Here is an 18,829-nt window from a genome sequence, read left to right on the forward strand (position 1 = left end):
TGCACAGTCTTCCAGCCAGAGAATGTGACCCTGTGTACCATTGGAATGTGGCTGACCCTGTATTCACAAAGAGTCTCAGAGCAGGAGCGCTGATCTAGGCTCAGAGGGGTGTACTACAAAGCGGGATCAATAAGTTAGCCAGCTAACTTTGATAAACAACCAGAAATAACTATTGATTTTCTGGTTTATTATGAAAGCTAAACTTAGATATATGTGTTTTTTGGTTGTCGAATCAATTAGACCATGCGCAGGAGAACCAGCGCAGAAAGTTCTCAATCTTATCTTTCTACAAAATAAGAAGTTATTTCAGAATATTTAGGCAAGTTAGCTGGTTGATCCTGCTTTGTCATCAAGCCCTCAGGTCTCCTCTGTCCATATAACCGTATTCATTATCATCCAAAAAGGTGAAACTGATCCAATCGAATGTATTAATAAAGGTATTTTTTACATCAGTAGATGTCACAAAGTGCTTATACAGAAAACCAGCCTAAAAGCCCAAACAAAGTAGAAGCACAGTGGTTAGAAGAAAACTCCCTGGATCAGAACTCCTACTCTGAAACGCTTTATGAATTCAGGCCCAGGCAGTAATGGTATGATACATATTTGAAGGGATGACAGTAATGGTATGATACATGTTTGTGAGTAAAGACAGATTTGTAACTAGACCACTCTCACATAAGCTCCTATGATGCTCTTCTTGGCCACGACGAAGATGAGGCAGACAAAGATGGCTGAGCCCAGCATGCTGACGGCACACACCAAGGGGTCCGCCCGCTCAGTCTTCTGACGACATAGGCGGGTGGTGGCCGCCCCGATCACCACCCCCAGCAGCCCCGTAACACACGTGATCGCACCAAAGATCAGACTGCACAGAGACCAGGGGGAGAGGTGAGAGAGAAGCAAATACATTTCAGATCACTAGAATGAATTGTTATTGGACAGCAAGAGGTTATAAATGAATCAGATCAGGTTAATAAAACGGAGAACTCAAGAGTAAACTCTGACCTGTCCTTGCTGCTGCAGATGTCTTTAGTGCAGGCCTCTGCTGTCTTTTGTACCACCTGAGCCCTGAACAGGTAGAGAGGGATCCACATGCCAAATGCCCCCGTGGCAAACGACACCGCAGCAGACGCCAGGGAGGAGAACACATAGCTACGGCTAGAAGGGAGGAACACACACAACACCATTTAGATAGTTATTTATTTACCTGCAGTATGCAATCTCAGATGCTGAAGGACAAAAGGAAAGGATCTAGCAGTATTCTCTCTGTGTCTCTCTCTCTCTCGCACTCTAAACCACATAGATAAGAAAAGGTACAGCAGATGAATGGAAGTTAACTGAGGTTTTACTTCTTGGCCAGGGCCTTCATGTCACAGAGCCAGGAGGTGCGATGTTTGATGCGCCCTCCTAGCTGGTCAGCATGCCCTCTTTTTGGCTCAGGCACGAAGAACAGGATAAGGGTCCCTGCTGTCATCCCCAGCACTGGAGATACCTATAGACACAACACAGTGGCTTATGTGGACAGGCATCCCATACTGAAACCTACAGACAGAACACGGTGCCTTATGAGGAAGTTACTGTGCCTGTAAGAATACCATATACATATAAAGGCACAGATACAGGATAGCTATGTAAGGAAATCTGGGAGGGATGTCTGGTACCTACTTTGCAATGTCAAAATAACAAGTGCTTTTATAAGTGCATGTTGAGTGACTGCAGAGCAGTTGCATTGTGTCTTGCGATATGCTTGGTGTCCTGTACAAGCCCTCTAGGTCTGATAGTGTTTAGCAGAGGGAGTCTTTTTCCTCTCTGAGAGCTCAGTTCTTTGTGTGATATGTGCCGTTGCAGCTACTAGTCTCTCTGGCAAGCCGCTATTATCTCCATCATCTTTTATATGACTCACTGCATTGAGCACACACACACAGACAGACAGACAGACTGACGGACAGAGAGCGAGACAAAGAGAGAGAGAGTGTGTTTGTGGGAGTTGTTTGTCATTAGGCTGGGTTGCCCACATGAAAGAGGTGAGAATACACACAGTACTCATGGAAGAAAAACCCATTCTGTCTGCCAGATTAAATCCACCGCAATATTTTTTACAACTTGTTGTAGAGGCACATCCGTATTCGGAACCAGCCGGCTGATGCAGTATGTGTGTGTGTTTGTGCGTGTCTGTGTGTGTGCGTACCTGCCTGTGTGCATGCCTGAGCACGAGAGCATGAGCATGTTTTCGTAGGATTTTTTCATGTTCTCCAAATATATAATATCTGCAGCAGTCTTAACGCATAATTCAGTATAGAGGACTGTATCACTGCCTACTGAGGTGTTAGCAGTAATAAAGACTTCCTCTGCTCTGTCACATGAGAGTATTCCATCTAATGCTATGATACATCCTCAGTACCACAGCCAGTCCTGTAGCACCTCAGTGGATCGCATGAAGCAGTAAAGTACAAAACCAGACAGAATCTCAAATAACAGGTTGTTTTTCACAAGTTCACACTTGCACATTCTTGTCTTATTATCATATGATAATTAATTTAGATGAAAGCGGGGCCTTGTAAGTCACTATGGCCTCCGACCCTGACGCTATGCCAGTGGAATACCTTGCTGTAATCAAGAGGTCAAGGGTTAGGTTGCAGGTTCTAGTCGGTCTTTCCTGCCAAGAGTGTGAGGGTTGGGAGGGTTAGGCCCAGTGTATGAGGGTTAGCTGTCCTCACCACTACTCCTAAATCCTCTCTATCCATCAATCTTGAGGGTTAGAGGGTAACTATTCAGAAACTCTCTCTCACTATAGTACTGTGTATACCTTAACTATACACCCCTTTCCTGCCCAGTATGTGAAGGTAAGGGGGTTAACTATTGAGCAAAGCCGCTATCTATGTCTCCCTCCCTGTTAGTTCTCTACCTTCTCTATATCCCCCTCCATCCATCCCTCCCTCCACCCCTCCAGGAAGGCGGCCAGTCCTGAGCAGCTCCGGGGAGTGGAAAACAAGCGGAAAGCGGTGCAAAGTGTTTTTTCCTCAAAGCAGGATATGGCTTCTGGTAAGAAAGGCTTTTCATGTGTTTGTTGTTTTTCTCTGTCCGAGCAATGGCGGACTGGAGGTGATTAATCATATTGTCTGTGTCTGTCTGTCTCTCTCTGTCTTGTTTTATTGGAGGGTCAGCATGACAACTTCGACTGGAACAATCCTCCTGTCCCTCCATCCCCACGACACTTAGTTTTCCAGACATGTTTCTACTCCCTCAAAGCAACGGGACACATGGATTTCCCGTTTACCCAAGGCAATTGAGCAATAGAAATATTTTATATGTTGGTGTTCTGGAAGGGATTGTAAAATGCCCTCCTTAAAATTTCCGTATAACATTCAGTCCTTGGTGATTGTTTTCAATGTCAGATGACTTATAAATGTTAATGTGAGGAGGAGCTGTCACATAAGGACTTTAACTGGTCAGACTCACGGCAGAGGCCTCCTCCATGACTACTGGTATGGGCTGTTGTAGGATCTGTTAACTGTGCTATTGATTGATAAAATGTTTTGGTAAGAGTCCTAAAAGTGTTTCAATTGATCTATGCAATAAAATGATGGGAACAGGAGTTGTAAAGGCTCTAACAAACCTAACACAATAGTAAACCTTAGCGCTGGCGGTAGTATTATAGGTTTGGGGGTGTAGCTATTTTCAGAAACAGAATTATGGGCGCAGTAGCTGGCGGTGGCACGAAAGGGCTGGGTGTTGATGAATAAACAAGTTGTGGGTGTGTCGAGGCTTGGCCCCTTCAGAACATAATCCATGGCTAAATATGTGGTTGCTTCAAGTTGTGTATTTACAGTCTTTTATGTACTGCATTGTCATCAACTCCAATTTGAATGTTAGTCTATTATAGAATTTTTACATTTTAGTAATTTAGCAGATGCTCTTATCCATAGCGAGATACAGTTAGTGAATGAATCTTAAGATAGCTAGGTGAGACAACCACATATCACAGAAAGTTCTCCCTCAATCAAGAAGTTAATCAGCAAAGTCAGTGCTTGTAGGAAAAGTCAAGAAAGTAGATGGCCCTAGCTAGCAAAAGACAGTACTAGACAAACTTGTTTTATAGTTCTATCTCCTGGAGAGAGCAGGGGTCATCTAGCTACATATTATAGTCTAGTTCGCTAAATAGCCTGCCCCATATTAGCTAAATATGATATGTTTTCCATCCACATTGTTCTAATTGCATTGCTACAATATGGAAATACATTGTTAAACATACAGTGCAGTGTATTCAGAAAGTATTCAGGCAAATAGCTTAGGCTACAAGCGGATTCAGCACCAAGGACAGCAATCCGGAATTCCCGTGATTTGACAGTTAGGTCCAACAGATGAAAGTTGAAGATGCAATATTTTTTTTATGATAAAGGAAAAATAATAAGCAGGCTATTGTAATAACTTGATGTTTCTAAACAGACTTCCTACAGTCACTGACACGTTTCATTCAATGGGCATCGCACATAGGCCTAATGAGTCCAAACTTTAAAAAAATAACGTCCAATATATAATATATATATAAAAATGGGAATGTCTGTTGACTGCTTTGCTGCTCATGATATTTATATTATAGATTTTCCTGTGTTTTATATACTTTTCCACACTATAAGGTTAGAATAATAATGTGAAATTGTGAATGATTATAATGCCCTTTTAGTGTAAGAGATGTTTGAAAAGACGCCTGAAATATCAGCCTGTTTTGGTGGGATGGAGTTTTGGCCTTCCATGTTGACATCACCATGCGGTAAATTACTTAATAGACCAATAAGAAATAGAGTTACAAACCTCTCTGCCAATAACAGCAATTTTTGCGTTTTCCCATTCTCACTCAGACCACTCCCAGACAGTCCTACTAAAATTCTTGTTGAGAAATTGCTCTCTGCTAAGAAGCTATTTTTGTTTATTTTTGACCATCATAATTGAAAACAATCACAGTAAGGTACTTAATTGTCACCCAGAAATGATTTGATATGGAGATAAAAACGGATACATTGGAATTTTAATAAAACTTTGGTTATAGGCTACTGATTAGACTACTGCGCCTTAGCTGGCAACTCAAATCCTGCAGTGCCAGACGTGTCCCCCTGCTTAAGTCAGTACATGTCCAGGCCCGTCTGAAGTTTGCTAGAGAGCATTTGGATGATCCAGAAGAAGATTGGGAGAATGTCATATGGTCAGATGAAACCAAAATATAACTTTTTGGTAAAAACTCAACTCGTCGTGTTTGGAGGACAAAGAATGCTGAGTTGCATCCAAAGAACACCATACCTACTGTGAAGCATGGGGGTGGAAACATCATGCATTGGGGCTGTTTTTCTGCAAAGGGACCAGGACGACTGATCCGTGTAAAGGAAAGAATGAATGGGGCCATGTATCGTGAGAGTTTGAGTGAAAACCTCCTTCCATCAGCAAGGGCATTGAAGATGAAACGTGGCTGGGTCTTTCAGCATGACAATGATCCCAAACACACCGCCCGGGCAACGAAGGAGTGGCTTCATAAGAAGCATTTCAAGGTCCGGGAGTAGCCTAGCCAGTCTCCAGATCTCAACCCCATAGAAAAAGTGGGAGAACTTGCACAATTGGTGGCTGACTAAATACTTTTTTGCCCCACTGTACGTATGGCAAGTGGAAACATCATTTCCTCTTTATGACATGGCTCATTAAGGCACATAATTCCAGTTAAATCCAACTAATTTAGTCAGATTAATTACCTCATGTTGCTCAAATGAGTTTTTAATTTAACAGTATTCAGTTTGCTATTATTGGAGTTCCATAGGGTATTTGGTGGGCCAAATACTTGAAGCAAGTTTCTCTTTGTGGCAGGCCCCAATGCACCTCCCCCCATCCAAAGAAACCACTAAGAAAGAGACTGTGGCCAGGTTAGAGAGACCCTGTTTTGTCATTAGAGTGGGATTTTATATGTCACTGGTAGGAAGGACCCCAGGGACCCAGAGGGTAATGGAACATTAACGTGTTTTCAGCCACTGAGATTGGGGTCAGGAGCTTCTATAAGCTTTGGGCTTTTGTCCCAAATGGCACCTTTTTCCCCATTAAGTGCACTACTTTTGACCAAAACCATATGGAACCTGGTCAAAAGTAGTACACTAAATAGGGACGAGGTTGCCATTTGGGACACACAAACCTTGCACTACCATAAAAATCAACCCTCTCATTTTCTAGTGTCAACGTTGGTTGTCATCTTTCACTCATCCATTCAAGGTTTCATCAAGTCAAGCGATGCCTTATCAGGAGTAACCAAGATGGCCAAGGCAGATAAACAGAGGCATGATGTGTTTGTGTGAGTGAGTGGGTTTGTATACAGTATGTGCACGAGTGTATGTGCATTTCCTTAAGCCCCCCCTTCTCTGTCACTGATGTCACTAGTAAACCCCCTCACCCCTGCCCCATACTATAGGCTCCCTGCAGAAGTGTGTGCGCCAGGAGAGGACATGACGATGATGATGCTATTGACAATAAGGAGGATGATGAGGGATAATGTCATGATGATGATGCTCTTACCCTGCCCCATACTGCAAAACCCCATCTAGAGAGAACATGTTACATGCTTACCAGACCGCTCGCGCGCTTGCGTCCGTGTGCGCCATCACGTGTTGATTTTGTCCCCTCACACCAGACGTGATCAGGAGACGCAGGTTGAAATATCAAAACAAACTCTGAACCAACTATATTAATTTGGGGACAAGTCGAAAAGCACTAAACATGTATGGCAATTCAGCTAGCTACCTTGCTGTTGCAAGCTAATTTGTCCTGGGATATAAATATTGAGTTGTTATTCTACCTGAAATGCACAAGGTCTACTCTGACAATCAATCCATACATAAAATTTTAAACTGAGTTTGTTTCTAGTAATCTCTCCTCCTTCAGGCTTCTTCTTCTTCTGACTTTATATGGCGGTTGGCAACCAATTTTAAGGTGCATTACAGCTACCAACTGGACTGGAGTGTGGACCTCAGTTCATCTTTCAATCACCCACGTGGGTATATGCTCCTAAAAACCAATGAGGTGATGGGAGAGGCGGGACTTGCAGCACGTCAAGCGTCACAAATACCAACTGGACTGGAGTGTGGACGTCAGTTCATCTTTCAATCACCCACGTGGGTATATGCTCCTAAAAACCACTGAGGAGATGGCAGAGGCGGGACTTGCAGCACGTCAAGCGTCACAAATTAGCACCTGGATACACAGACGCCCGTTGACGCGCGCGAGCAGTGCAATGATTGAATAACATGAATGTGTACATTTATTTTGCAACACGAGCGGTGTGGTCAGCATGCAAGGATTAGGTGATGATGGTGGTCTTACCCTCAATGCCCAGTGCCAGTCTCCTGCAGCCTCCTTTGCACTGGAGCCCAGGATGTAGCCTAGCCCGCTGGAGGAAACAAAGAGAAGGAGACAATAGGTAAGACATTTCTGCCTGGATAAAGAATAAGAACAATCCAATAAAACCAACCACAATCTACACTATAGCATTCAATAGACCTTTTCTTTCTTAGATTTTTGATCACGGTCTCTAACAAAACGGCTGAGTAGAGTCATAGAAATTCACGATTTACTCCAGAATGACCCACTAAGGTAGACAGATAGATAGCCCTTGCACTTGATAGCAGAGCAGGCATCCCCCAGTTGGATGGCACACAGAGAGACCGAGAGAGAGAGAATTCAAATAGGAATGAGTTTCAGAAGGAGCACAGCACACACACAAGATATTTGATTAATCCCAATGATGAAATGTCATACAACGTGCTCTTCCTGATGCACTTTTTCCCTACTTTTCCTGGCATTGTTATCTGTTTTGGCTGCTGTCTGTTGACTTGCCGGAGGTAAATTATTAACAAGCCCCCATGTTGGGATGATGACCTCAGCCCCATGACTTGGTGAGAGGCTGTCTGAGTGGGGAAGTGTCTGACTTTCTGTCTGTCTCTCTGTCTGTCTGACTGTCTGTCTGTCTGATTCTCTTTCTCTGTCTGACTCTGTCTCTCTCTCCGAGATGTCAGAAGTGGGGAAGTAGTCTGGAAAATCTAGACCTAGACAACAGCAGTGATTACGTCTGGGATTAATGACGGACACTCTTGCTAACTTCGAAAAAGGAGAAAAAAAACAGACAGACAACTCCCCCAACAAATAACAAGTTTGGGTATGAGCGGCTTAAAATGTCCGTGGGATGTTTTACGTTAGGTCAACAAGCTGATAAGGCAGTGATGTAGGAACGCTGGATATCCCAACTCCGCCTTTCCCTCTATGCCAAACTGACGTTGTTTACATACAGACGCGTTGTTTACATACAGACCACATTGGTACATTGCGGGAGTCAACCCATCTGTGTAGAGAGTTGTACTCTGCTGTTATGTCTGAACTGTCAATGGTCCCTCTAGGACACCTCTGTCAGGACGGCTGTCCTCACTTCTGAGTCATCAGGATGTCTGCATTTGTCTTCCACGTGAGACACACTCACATACTGGGTGGAAAGGAAACATTCTTCTTGTGGTATGAATACATTCAGAACTGATGAATCAGAATCAGACTGTTGGATACTGTCACTAAGTGACCTAAAGCTCTGTTGTCTTTTGATTCACTCTCAGCCTCTGTATATCATGTTTATTCACTGTTAAGAGGCTTAATGAGTGTGTAGTGTTAGATTGGGTTTGGGTCCTTGATGTGGACGGGATATGATGCTGTCACTGATCAAAGCCCCAGTAGCTGCTTGTCTGTCACTGTGTGAGTGCGTACGTGCAGTTGTGTGTTTACAATGTGTGCAGCCAATTTCTCATGATGCCTTGTGTCTCTGAAATTGTCATTACTACACAACACACAGACAGATAATACAAACGACATGCTATTATTCACTCAGTCACACCTTTGTCACTCTATTTATCAATGCTATCAGAGTCCAGTCTGGTTTCTGCATCGGTCATTAATCTAGGTGTTTTTCAAAGAAGGGCGTGCTTCTTTAACATACAGCACAAGTCAATACAATGACAGTTAAGTAAAGTTGTCTGACTGAATTGATCTTTCATTAGTCAGCACCTCACCAGAAGAATGTGTGATTCCACCTGAAGAATGTATTTACTTCATTGATTTGATCAACACATGTCATCAGGCAGAAGGTGTTCTGCCTGTTCTATCTGTTCCACAGTAGAATGTTAACCATAACCACATGTTCTGAAGGAATTGACCCTAGAACAGATTAGATTACATCAAACCCCCTCTATTCCCAAGCTAAACCCTTCAATAGCAGATACGTGCGCGCACACACGCCAAACTAATCCCTTCAGTAGCAGATAACATCACCGTATTTCAAGGACAAAGACAGAGGGCTCACTTTTCGGCTGCCGCTAAAACCAGCGCAATTGTCAAAAGCACGCTTGTTTGCAATTTCGACCTGTTAAAATTGGCGCTCTTCTATTGTCAAACCCTACCACCAGGATTGGTAATGTACTTGTTTTATAGGAGCTTGCTTGCGCTGAGGTGGGAGGAGTGACAAATATCTGAGGTGCCAATTTCAGTATGCGCTGGTTGGGATATTTATGACCACCCGAAAGTTGGTCTTAGTGGTAACGCGGTTGGTTATCGGATGGAAACGGAAGCGCAGTCAATCCAATGTCAAACAAGAGAGATATGCTTTTTGTAACCATAAACCTATTTAGAAATTTAGAAACATATGTTCATTTCATTTGATTAAAAAAACATGCACAGCGTCCCCTCCTCTCAATTGTTTTTTTTTCTTTCTGTCATGCCCAATGCATTTGCAAAGTAGTCAAGACTATCGATAAAGGGCTTGGCCTGTGAGACCGCTTTGAAATAAATCTTAAAAGATCAAGTTTGGCAGCAGCAAAACAGTGAGCGGACATCGTCTTGTTATTTATGTATGCTGTACATTATTTTAGCCATCTCCTGTTATTATATTGTAGGCTGTATGCCTATCATGGAAAGAGATGAGATAATCAAGTGACACTTGTATTTACTGTAGAAATATTTCAGTTTTTTTTCCTGTAACAATTGCTTATTTTCCAATTCATTTGATTTAAAAACAAGCCCTTATAGTAAGCTACCCATACCTTACTATCACGAAAGCTGGTTCTACAGCAATGTGTCTGGTGTCTTTCTTATCCTGACCATGCAATAGCCAAGTAGCCTATCCATAAAATGTTACAAAATGGTCTACTCTTGTGGCTTTTGCAGACATGCCTTTTGCATTATTCACAATTCGCATAGGCCTACCTGCAGTGCATACTCCATTAGGCTTGTATCATTCCCATTTCTAAAGAGCGCTTCTTATCCGGTTAACAAAAACATCGGCTATTAAAAATCACTCGTTACTGTAGCCTATGCTATTTAATAAACTGTAGTATTAATCCACAATGGACTAGCACAAAAACATGGATGACAACACAAAGATTGTCAATAACCTACAGAACTTGAGACAAACGCATACAGTATTAAGCCATGGAATGCCTTGATTGGGTAGTTAGTGGCCAAGCCCTAGTCACACCTACAACTTGCTTATTCATCAAAACCCAGCCCTTTCACGCCACCACCAGCTTTTGCGCTCATAATAACGGCTATGAAGATAGCTAAAATATTTCTGTTATACCAACAAAACCTATAGCGTTTCTGTCAGCGCTTAGATTTACCATTGCGTTAGGTTTGATAAAATAGAGCCCAGAGGGTATAGAGAGGGAAGATAATCAATGAAGGCAAGACAGGGCTGTTCTGATTGACATGTTTAGATGGGGAGATTATCTGATAAAACAGCCAATAGGATCCTGATTAGCTGAAGTGGATGACCCCTTCAGATGTCCATGTTAGACCATTTTGTCCCCATTTCTCCAGCTTTGAAAAAAAGTACATTTAGTCCTAAGGATAATGAGTTACTGATGAAAGAAGGATGTTCCCTTGTTGTCAATATCTGATATCAATATCAACTATGTTTGAACCTATTGCTGTCTTATTGGAAGTGTGGGAAGTCTAAGTTTATACTGGTCTGGACATGTTGGTACCCCACTCGTCCCATAAAACCAGAATTGGGCATCCGTCCTCTTTCTATTGTATCAGGCTCCTTGACTTGGGCGTCTCCCCCCGACCCAACATTCCATGTCACACACACTTCTACTTCCTGTGTTCCCAGAGCTCCTTGGGCCAGGAGACTGTGTGTTGACGATTAAGACCATTAGGAGGGATAGATTGATGGATGGTCTGGAGCAGCCAACAAGGCCATACAATCAGGTTCTTATCAGCATATTAGGCTTTCAAAAGGTTATGAGAGATTCAATGGGCCTCTCTGTCTGGAGGGAGTGCAGACTCACGCCAACATAGGTGCGCGCATACACGCACACAGAGGGACAGGACGGGGAACTAGGGGGGGAAACAGTCTACATTGTCGTGCTAAACTGATTAGTGCTCCAGAAATAACAGTGGAACAGGCTCAGGCAGTACATTGTATTTCCACTGAGTGACTGCTAGCTAGATCATTTTATCAGAGTCCACACAGAGAGTGTTTGGGAAGTTCCACACCACCACTAAAACTCATACAAGCATGAAAAATACTACCACCCCTCTAGCTCTGGGGAGGTAGGGTAGGACAACCAGGTTTTGTCACTAATGGCACCCTATGCTCTGGTCAAAAGTAGTGCACTATACAGGGAATAGGGTGCCATTTAGGACGCAGCCCTATACTCTTCATAGGCCAAGTCTATAGATTAGGCTATTATGGTTAACTTGAGGGGTTTTACTGAAGGGGGAACCCATTTCCTGTAAACCCTGAGGTCACTTCCTGGAAATAGTCACAACAACCCTGGTAAAGATAAACAGTCAGGGGGAGAGTGCTATAGGATGTTTGTGGGCTCTTTACTGAGGCCCAACTCTTTCACCTCCTATTGTTTCTGTTGCCGAGCGATATCAAAAGGCTCAGCATACCAGAACTCCTCAGAGGAAACATTTATGTTCTTTCCTGTCTGTCTCTCCAACTGCATTCAATCTGCCATCGATACTATTAGATGACTGCATGTAATGTCATATTGGAATTTCCATAATAAAGGATGATAGTGTTGCTGGCATTTGCTGGTTTCTCTTTCAAGCACTTCAATGACAGAGCAAGTTTAGCAACTGGGAACTTTTCCTATGAAATGTTGATGCAGAATAAACCGAACATTATATAGTAGTGGTATTATGTTAGCTACATTTGTATCTATCTTAAAATGCAGATTCATTGACACGATTATCACATCATATGAACTAATAGGGCGATGTAGGTAATGCTTCAGATGGACAAAAATAAAATGATTGAAAGGACTGCAGCTAGATATAGCCTAGCAATGGCCTGGCTCTGTGCGACTCTGTGAGACTGCAGTGTGTTTCTCATTCACATAGCGTCTCTCTGTGTGTCTGACTAGAGCTGCTTCTGTGTGAGATGGGAACAAAACAGTGTCCTGCCGCATCATTCAGCCGCATCCCCAGCAGAGGTTTTGAAGCAGTGCACTGTGGGGACTCTCCACAGTAAATAAGCCTAAACCCTGGGTGCCGCTCTGCTCTGCACCATCCATCCATCCTTCCACCGACCGGGACCCCATTCATTTTTTAGCACTCCGCTGCTTTGTTTGTTTTCTTCCTCCTCTCCGTTTTCCAACTGAATGAACTGAAAAGGCCAGAGCTTTGTGCTTAATAGCCCTTACTCTCCATCCCATAAAGACTCCCTCCATCCCTTCCCCTCTGAGAACGTCTCTCAGCTATTTCATAATCTCTTCTTTATTTAAATCTATCTCTTCTATTTCTTCCCTTGTTTGCCTGGGTGGGTTTTGTGTCTGTCTGGGTGGGTAGAGACAGACACAAAGAGGCAGACTGGCTAGATGGGGATGTCTGCTGACCTTCAGAGAGAAAGGATAATTTCACTGATAAACTTGCAGTCAAATTCTATTCGCCATGCCTTCCTCTCCTCGATTCCTTTCCCCTAAATGTCTGCAAGCTGACTGTCTGTCTCAGAGAGCTCAGCTATTGATATTCAGCATGCATTGGAGGGGTTGTTCTAAGGGACCACTCACCTTCCCAGGGGGATAGCCAGGTAGAAGACAGAGAGCATCATGGTTCGGCTATTATTAGTGAAGAGGTCTCCGATGATTGTCGGAGAGATGGAGGAGTAGCTGGATTCACCTATCCCCACCAAGCCTCGGGACAGGACGAACAGCCAGTAATACTGCAGAGTGAAGAGAGCAGTACGAGATTAAGGAAAAATGTACAGATCTATCTATACACAGATGTTGCTTTATAACGGAACATGGACCTGGAGAGAACATGACGTTTTGGGCTTCAATGTGCCTTAACCATAATTTACTCGGGGGTCCAGTGTACTGTTTCTGACAATACAACATATTTTTCTTTGAATTTCTTATTTTTATGTTGTTATGTGCCGTGTCATGTTATGCTACTCATTTTTTTAAAGGAAAATAAAACATTTTAGTCACAGAAGAAAACCACTCAGATTTACTCCGAGCCACATCACAGAAGAACACAGCTTCCTCCATGTTGTCGTCGAATAGATTTGTTCCTCTCGTCCACACTTCCCTTTTCCCCCTGAATGCTTACTCAGCAGTGTAGCATGTTCATAAATCTGTCTGTGTTGCTGTTAAAATCACGCTTACCAAACAAAGAGAACATCAACAAGATATAGAGGGTGGTGATATGGGCTTTAGAGGCTCTGGAACAACCCTGAGTTCCTCAAAAAGGTACCACTGTGCCAAAATTATATTAAATTAGAAAGACACCTGTGCTATTTTTCAGGGTCACTAAAATGTGGGAGCTAACCTTTGCCCTCGGTTAGCTGTTTTATAGTAGGCAGAGACAGGAAGACAGAATAACACCCTCCTTTTCCCTCTAAACCACCTGGATTATAACGTTGATATAAATAGCCATCTGACAAGTTGTTATAAATGTTCCTGTAGTCACATCCTTTAGTGACGCTCCATGATAGAAATAAGAGTCGTCCAACACAGACTATCTCCCCTGAAAGACTTTCATATAATTCCTATGACTCTCTTTCTGTTTTTATCCTCCTCTCTGTCTCACTCTCTCTCTCTCTCTCTCTTTATTTTTCACTCACACATTTTATCCTTGCTTTATCCTCCCTAGCTACACATAGTGGGTCCAGTAAGAGGGGATGTATGGGTATAGTATGGTTATTAACACTGGTGATGGGAGAATATGCTCAGAGGGGATCCCAGATGATGACATTAGTGTCTGATGCAGCGTGGAGAGAAAGATTGGAGAAAGAGAGAGAAGAGGAGAGGGGGAAAGAGAGAGGAGGGAGAGGGGGATGGGTGTAGAAGGAGAAGGAGAGAGAAAGGTGGATAAAGAGACAATTATGGATAGAAATGGAAAGAGAAAGAAATGCAGGGAGAGAGAAATGCAGGGAGAGAAAAAGAGAGTGAGAGAAAAATGGGTTGGGGTGACAATGAATTGGGGAGAGACCATGTTTTATCAGAAATGTCAAATTTGGTTCCACTTTCTGCGGAGCGCTCCGGTACCTGTCAGTATTCTGACACAGAGACATGCTGTGAACGCATCAGTCCATTTGGCACAGCCTGTCTACCCTGTCTGTCTCTCTTGTTATTGTGTCCTGTATTCAGCCAGTCAAATTTGCTCGCACATCCTGTCAATGATGTCAAGACCAGCACCTGTGAAATGTCACCGACTGCGATATCTTTACACTGACTGACTGGAAGCTTTTCTGCCACAACACTGGAATCTCCCTATCAACAAAAACCACAACTCAATATATAAATATCAAGAAAATAAAGCTATTATCAGAAAGGTAATGCTGTTATTTCAGTCAAATAATGCATCTAAGTACAGTACACAGCAAAGGTGTAACGGCAGATCTCCTCTTCATCCGAAGAGGAGTAAGGATCGGACCAAGATGCAGTGTGGTAAGTGTCCATAATGTTTTTAATAAAGACAAATGAACACTCGAACAAAAACAATAAACGATAAAGTGAAATCTACAAAAACTGAAACAGTACCGTGTGGCAACAAACACTCACACAGAAACAAACACCCACAAACCAACAGTGAAACCCAGGCTACCTAAGTATGATTCTCAATCAGAGACAACTAACGACACCTGCCTCTGATTGAGAACCATACTAGGCTGAACACAAAACATATCAACATAGAAAAACAAACATAGACTGCCCACCCCAACTCACACCCTGACCATACTAAATAAAGACATAACAAAGGAAATAAAGGTCAGAACGTGACAAAAGGAGAAGAAAATGAGGGGGTAAAAGGAGGGAAGGGGTGGAGGACGTTCTTTTTATGCTTGATAAAAGAGGACTATAGCATCGTGCCCTACATTATACACCCACATTCCATTAGCACTTATTCCCCTCTCTCTCTCTCATGTCTGCTCTAATGTCAACGGTTAATTACAAGTACTATTATACAGTCTGCATTACAACTTATGTCACATGTTATTACATGCTACATAACAGATGTTATAACATGGTCACTTACTAACCTGTGTCACATTATTACAATGAATGGAATGATTGGCTCCACAACCATGTCATATGCCCTTTTAGAGTGCACAGACACCTGAAGTAAAGTGACATTGATTTCAGATGTTATAAAACAGTTATACCAACTAAATCAACAGGATTTGTGACAGCTGTGAAAAAAATGTGCATGCTACAGTAACAAAGACAGCATCTATATTATACAAAAAAATGGGTAGGTAGTTATCTACTTAGCTAGCTAGTTAGTTAGGTAACTAGAAACTGGGTTGGAGAGCCGCACTCTACACAGTCCAAACAATGTGTTTTGTTTGACGGTATACTTGAGAGTAGTTACCTAGCCATTCACACCATAGTGGCATGACAGCACAAGCAGTGTCCCCATCGATGGCTAGCTAGCTAGTTTGCTTCCTATAGGGGTAATTCTGAATTATAAAGCTTACTTTGCAGCATATCACACAATACATTATCTTTCACATATATTTAATTACTTTTGTATCACATTGTTTAACTCAATCTAAATAACATTATCCATGTGCTATTGGTTTGCAGTGACGTGAACTTTTCGCTTCTGTGTTGTTGTTATATTGGTAAGGCCCACCTTTCTTCTTCTGATTTCAGCGATATGATTCCCTGACACAAGAAGGCTCAATAACTTTTCATTGGATTGGCAAAACTGTCCATTTGCGTCAGCAAATCATATACCTGAAATGTCTTTAACAGTTTGGAGATCAAATGAAACGTTATTGAGAGTTCTTGTGCCAGGGAATCATATCGATGAAATTAGAATAAGGGTTCCGATTAATATAAGATGGTAGAAGAGAAGAGATGCCAGCTCATCATGTGGAAAACCTAGCTAGCTAAAGCAAATAACATGGATAATAATAACATTAGTTAGTTTGAGTTAAATAACATGTATCAAAATGTGGACTATGCACAAATCGCTCCGCCATTTCCTGGTTGCTAAAATTAGAATAGTTTGCCTAATTTCAGTTTATGTGACAAAACAAGCAAGTATAGTGTAGGGAATCATTCTACCATCCAGACCGCTGTGAAAAATATTTTCCGTAACCAAAAATATTGGTTTTGTACACATGTTATGTGGTGTACAAAACCGAAAGTAAAAGATGCAAAAACAAAATTTAAGAACGGGAAGCATAGAAGTTACGTACATAGAGCAGGGGCGGCAGGTAGCCTGGCTGGTAAGAGCGTTGGGCCAGTAACCAAAAGTTTGCTGGATCGAATCCCTGAGCAGATAAGTAAAAAATCTGTTGTTCTGCCCCTGAGCAAGGCAGTTAACCAACTGTTCCTGACTAGGTATCCCTCTTTCCCATATCACTTCTTAGCCTTGCTTTCAATGAGATGACAGATCTATTATTTATATTTCTATGTGAATCTGGTCAGGTTGCCCCAAAAAGTTACATTTTGCAGCTTTAAGATGAAAAGGTAATTGCATTTAAAGTGCAAGTGAAAGAGGATGTTATAGGCCCAGTAGTAAGCAATTAACTGACATTTTGGTTATTTTCCTATTTTTAAAACAACTAATTGACCAATGTTAATTTCGAAATAGCGAAATCGCAAACCGTGATTCTTTTTAAAATAATTGAACTGAAATCGAACTGACCTCAAAAAGCACTTATCGATCAGAACTAAGGCCCAGTGCAGTCACAAACGTGATTTTCCTGTGTTTTATATATATTTCCACGCTACGAGGTTGGATAATACTTTTAGTAATAATGCCCTTTTAGTGTAAGAGCTGTTTGAAAAGCACTCTGTGAAATTTCAACCCTATTTTGGTGGAATGGAGTTTTGGCCTACCCGGTGACATCACCAGGGGGTACATTTGTTAATATACCAGAAAAGAAAGAGAGTTCAAAATCTCTGTCCTGCCAATAATAACTACTGTAGTTTTCAGTTTTTACATCCCCACTCAGACCACTCCCAGACAGTCCTAGCAAAATTCTTGCTTGAGAAATTGTTCTTTTTGACCCTTATATTAAAAAGGTACATAATTATTACCCAGAAATTATTTTATATTGAGATAAAAGTGGATTGATCCGCTTTTATCTCAATATTGAGTATATATTGTACTGAGTACATTTTTTATTCTACCTGTTGCTAGTGAAGTTAGCTAGCGCAAGCAGATTGTTAGCTAGATAGCTAACCATCAGTGGGCCAATGAAATGTTGCAAATGCAACATCAACTAGCTACGTTTACCTGATTTCATAACATAGCTGTCATTGTTACTGCACATCTTCCTTTTTTTACAGTTGTCACAAATCTTGTTGTGCCCCAGTAATGCTGATTTTGTTGTCTGTTTCGTTTAAAAAAAGTATGTGTTTTCTTAGCAAGTTGTTGATATTATGTGTCCTTAAATCAATACAAATCCTAAGTACATCTGTGCTGCCATTTGCCCATGTTTCTTGGAGATACTGTGAATGGCAAAGTTTTGTGATACTCTCAACTAATCCTGTAGTATAAGCACATTCATAACCATTTTATAATTCATCAAATTATTGTCACTCTACTTAAGGTGTCTGTGCACACTCTATAAGGGCATATGACATGGTTATGACGCCCATCATTCCATTCAATGTAATAATGTGTCACAGAGGTTGGTAAATAACATAAGACCATGTTATAACACCTGGTATGTAAGACTCTTATGCAGCATGTAAGACATAAGTTGTCATACAGACTTTGTAATATCAAATCAAATTTTATTTGTCACATGCACCGAATACAATAAGTGTTGACTTTCCCGTGAAATGCTTACTTACAAGCCCTTAACCAACAGCGCAGTTCAAGAAGAAGATATTCTCCAAGTAGACTAAAATAATAGCCAGTCATTAACAGTTGACATTAGAGCATGTGACAATAGGATGAACAGCCATTTTGAACACCCATTATAAACGGTTTAATAACATCCCAGCAGTGACTCATAACTATTTCAAACGACTTATGACAGCTTATGACACATGTTATGTGGTATATAGATGCAATAATGGCTTAATGAATGCATGCATAAGGACACCTACAGTAAAGTGTTACCCAGTTTTAACATTGACTGTCATTCCCAGAAAAAACAACAGGACTTATTGTCCTGTTACGTAATTCCCAGTGGGTTGGAGGGAATTAGGCCTACATGATGGGAATGTGAACAGACTGGCATACGCAGGGTTATCCTACGTGGCTGAGTTGTATCTTGTTCTTACTGTTTTTATGACCCTTATCTAATGTAACAGAAGATTCTCTCTCTCTATGTCTCTCTCTCTGC

General features: G+C 41.8%; 1 protein-coding gene across 2 annotated transcripts in view; it reads right to left on the minus strand.

Annotated features, from left to right (window-relative positions):
- The window catches only part of spns2 (spinster homolog 2 (Drosophila)), a 145,347-nt gene that overhangs the window by 46,343 nt on the left and 80,175 nt on the right, over window positions 1-18,829 (minus strand). For both annotated transcript variants that reach the window (XM_024394801.2, XM_024394802.2), the window contains exons 4-8: window positions 13,083-13,234; window positions 7,351-7,417; window positions 1,350-1,492; window positions 1,006-1,158; window positions 676-865 (exon numbers count right to left, since the gene is read on the minus strand). In XM_024394801.2, coding sequence (XP_024250569.1) covers window positions 676-865; window positions 1,006-1,158; window positions 1,350-1,492; window positions 7,351-7,417; window positions 13,083-13,234 — 705 coding nt within the window. The remainder of the gene's footprint in view (window positions 1-675; window positions 866-1,005; window positions 1,159-1,349; window positions 1,493-7,350; window positions 7,418-13,082; window positions 13,235-18,829) is intronic.

This window comes from Oncorhynchus tshawytscha, linkage group LG30 (genome assembly GCF_018296145.1).
Source record: "Oncorhynchus tshawytscha isolate Ot180627B linkage group LG30, Otsh_v2.0, whole genome shotgun sequence".
Lineage (NCBI taxonomy): Eukaryota > Metazoa > Chordata > Actinopteri > Salmoniformes > Salmonidae > Oncorhynchus > Oncorhynchus tshawytscha.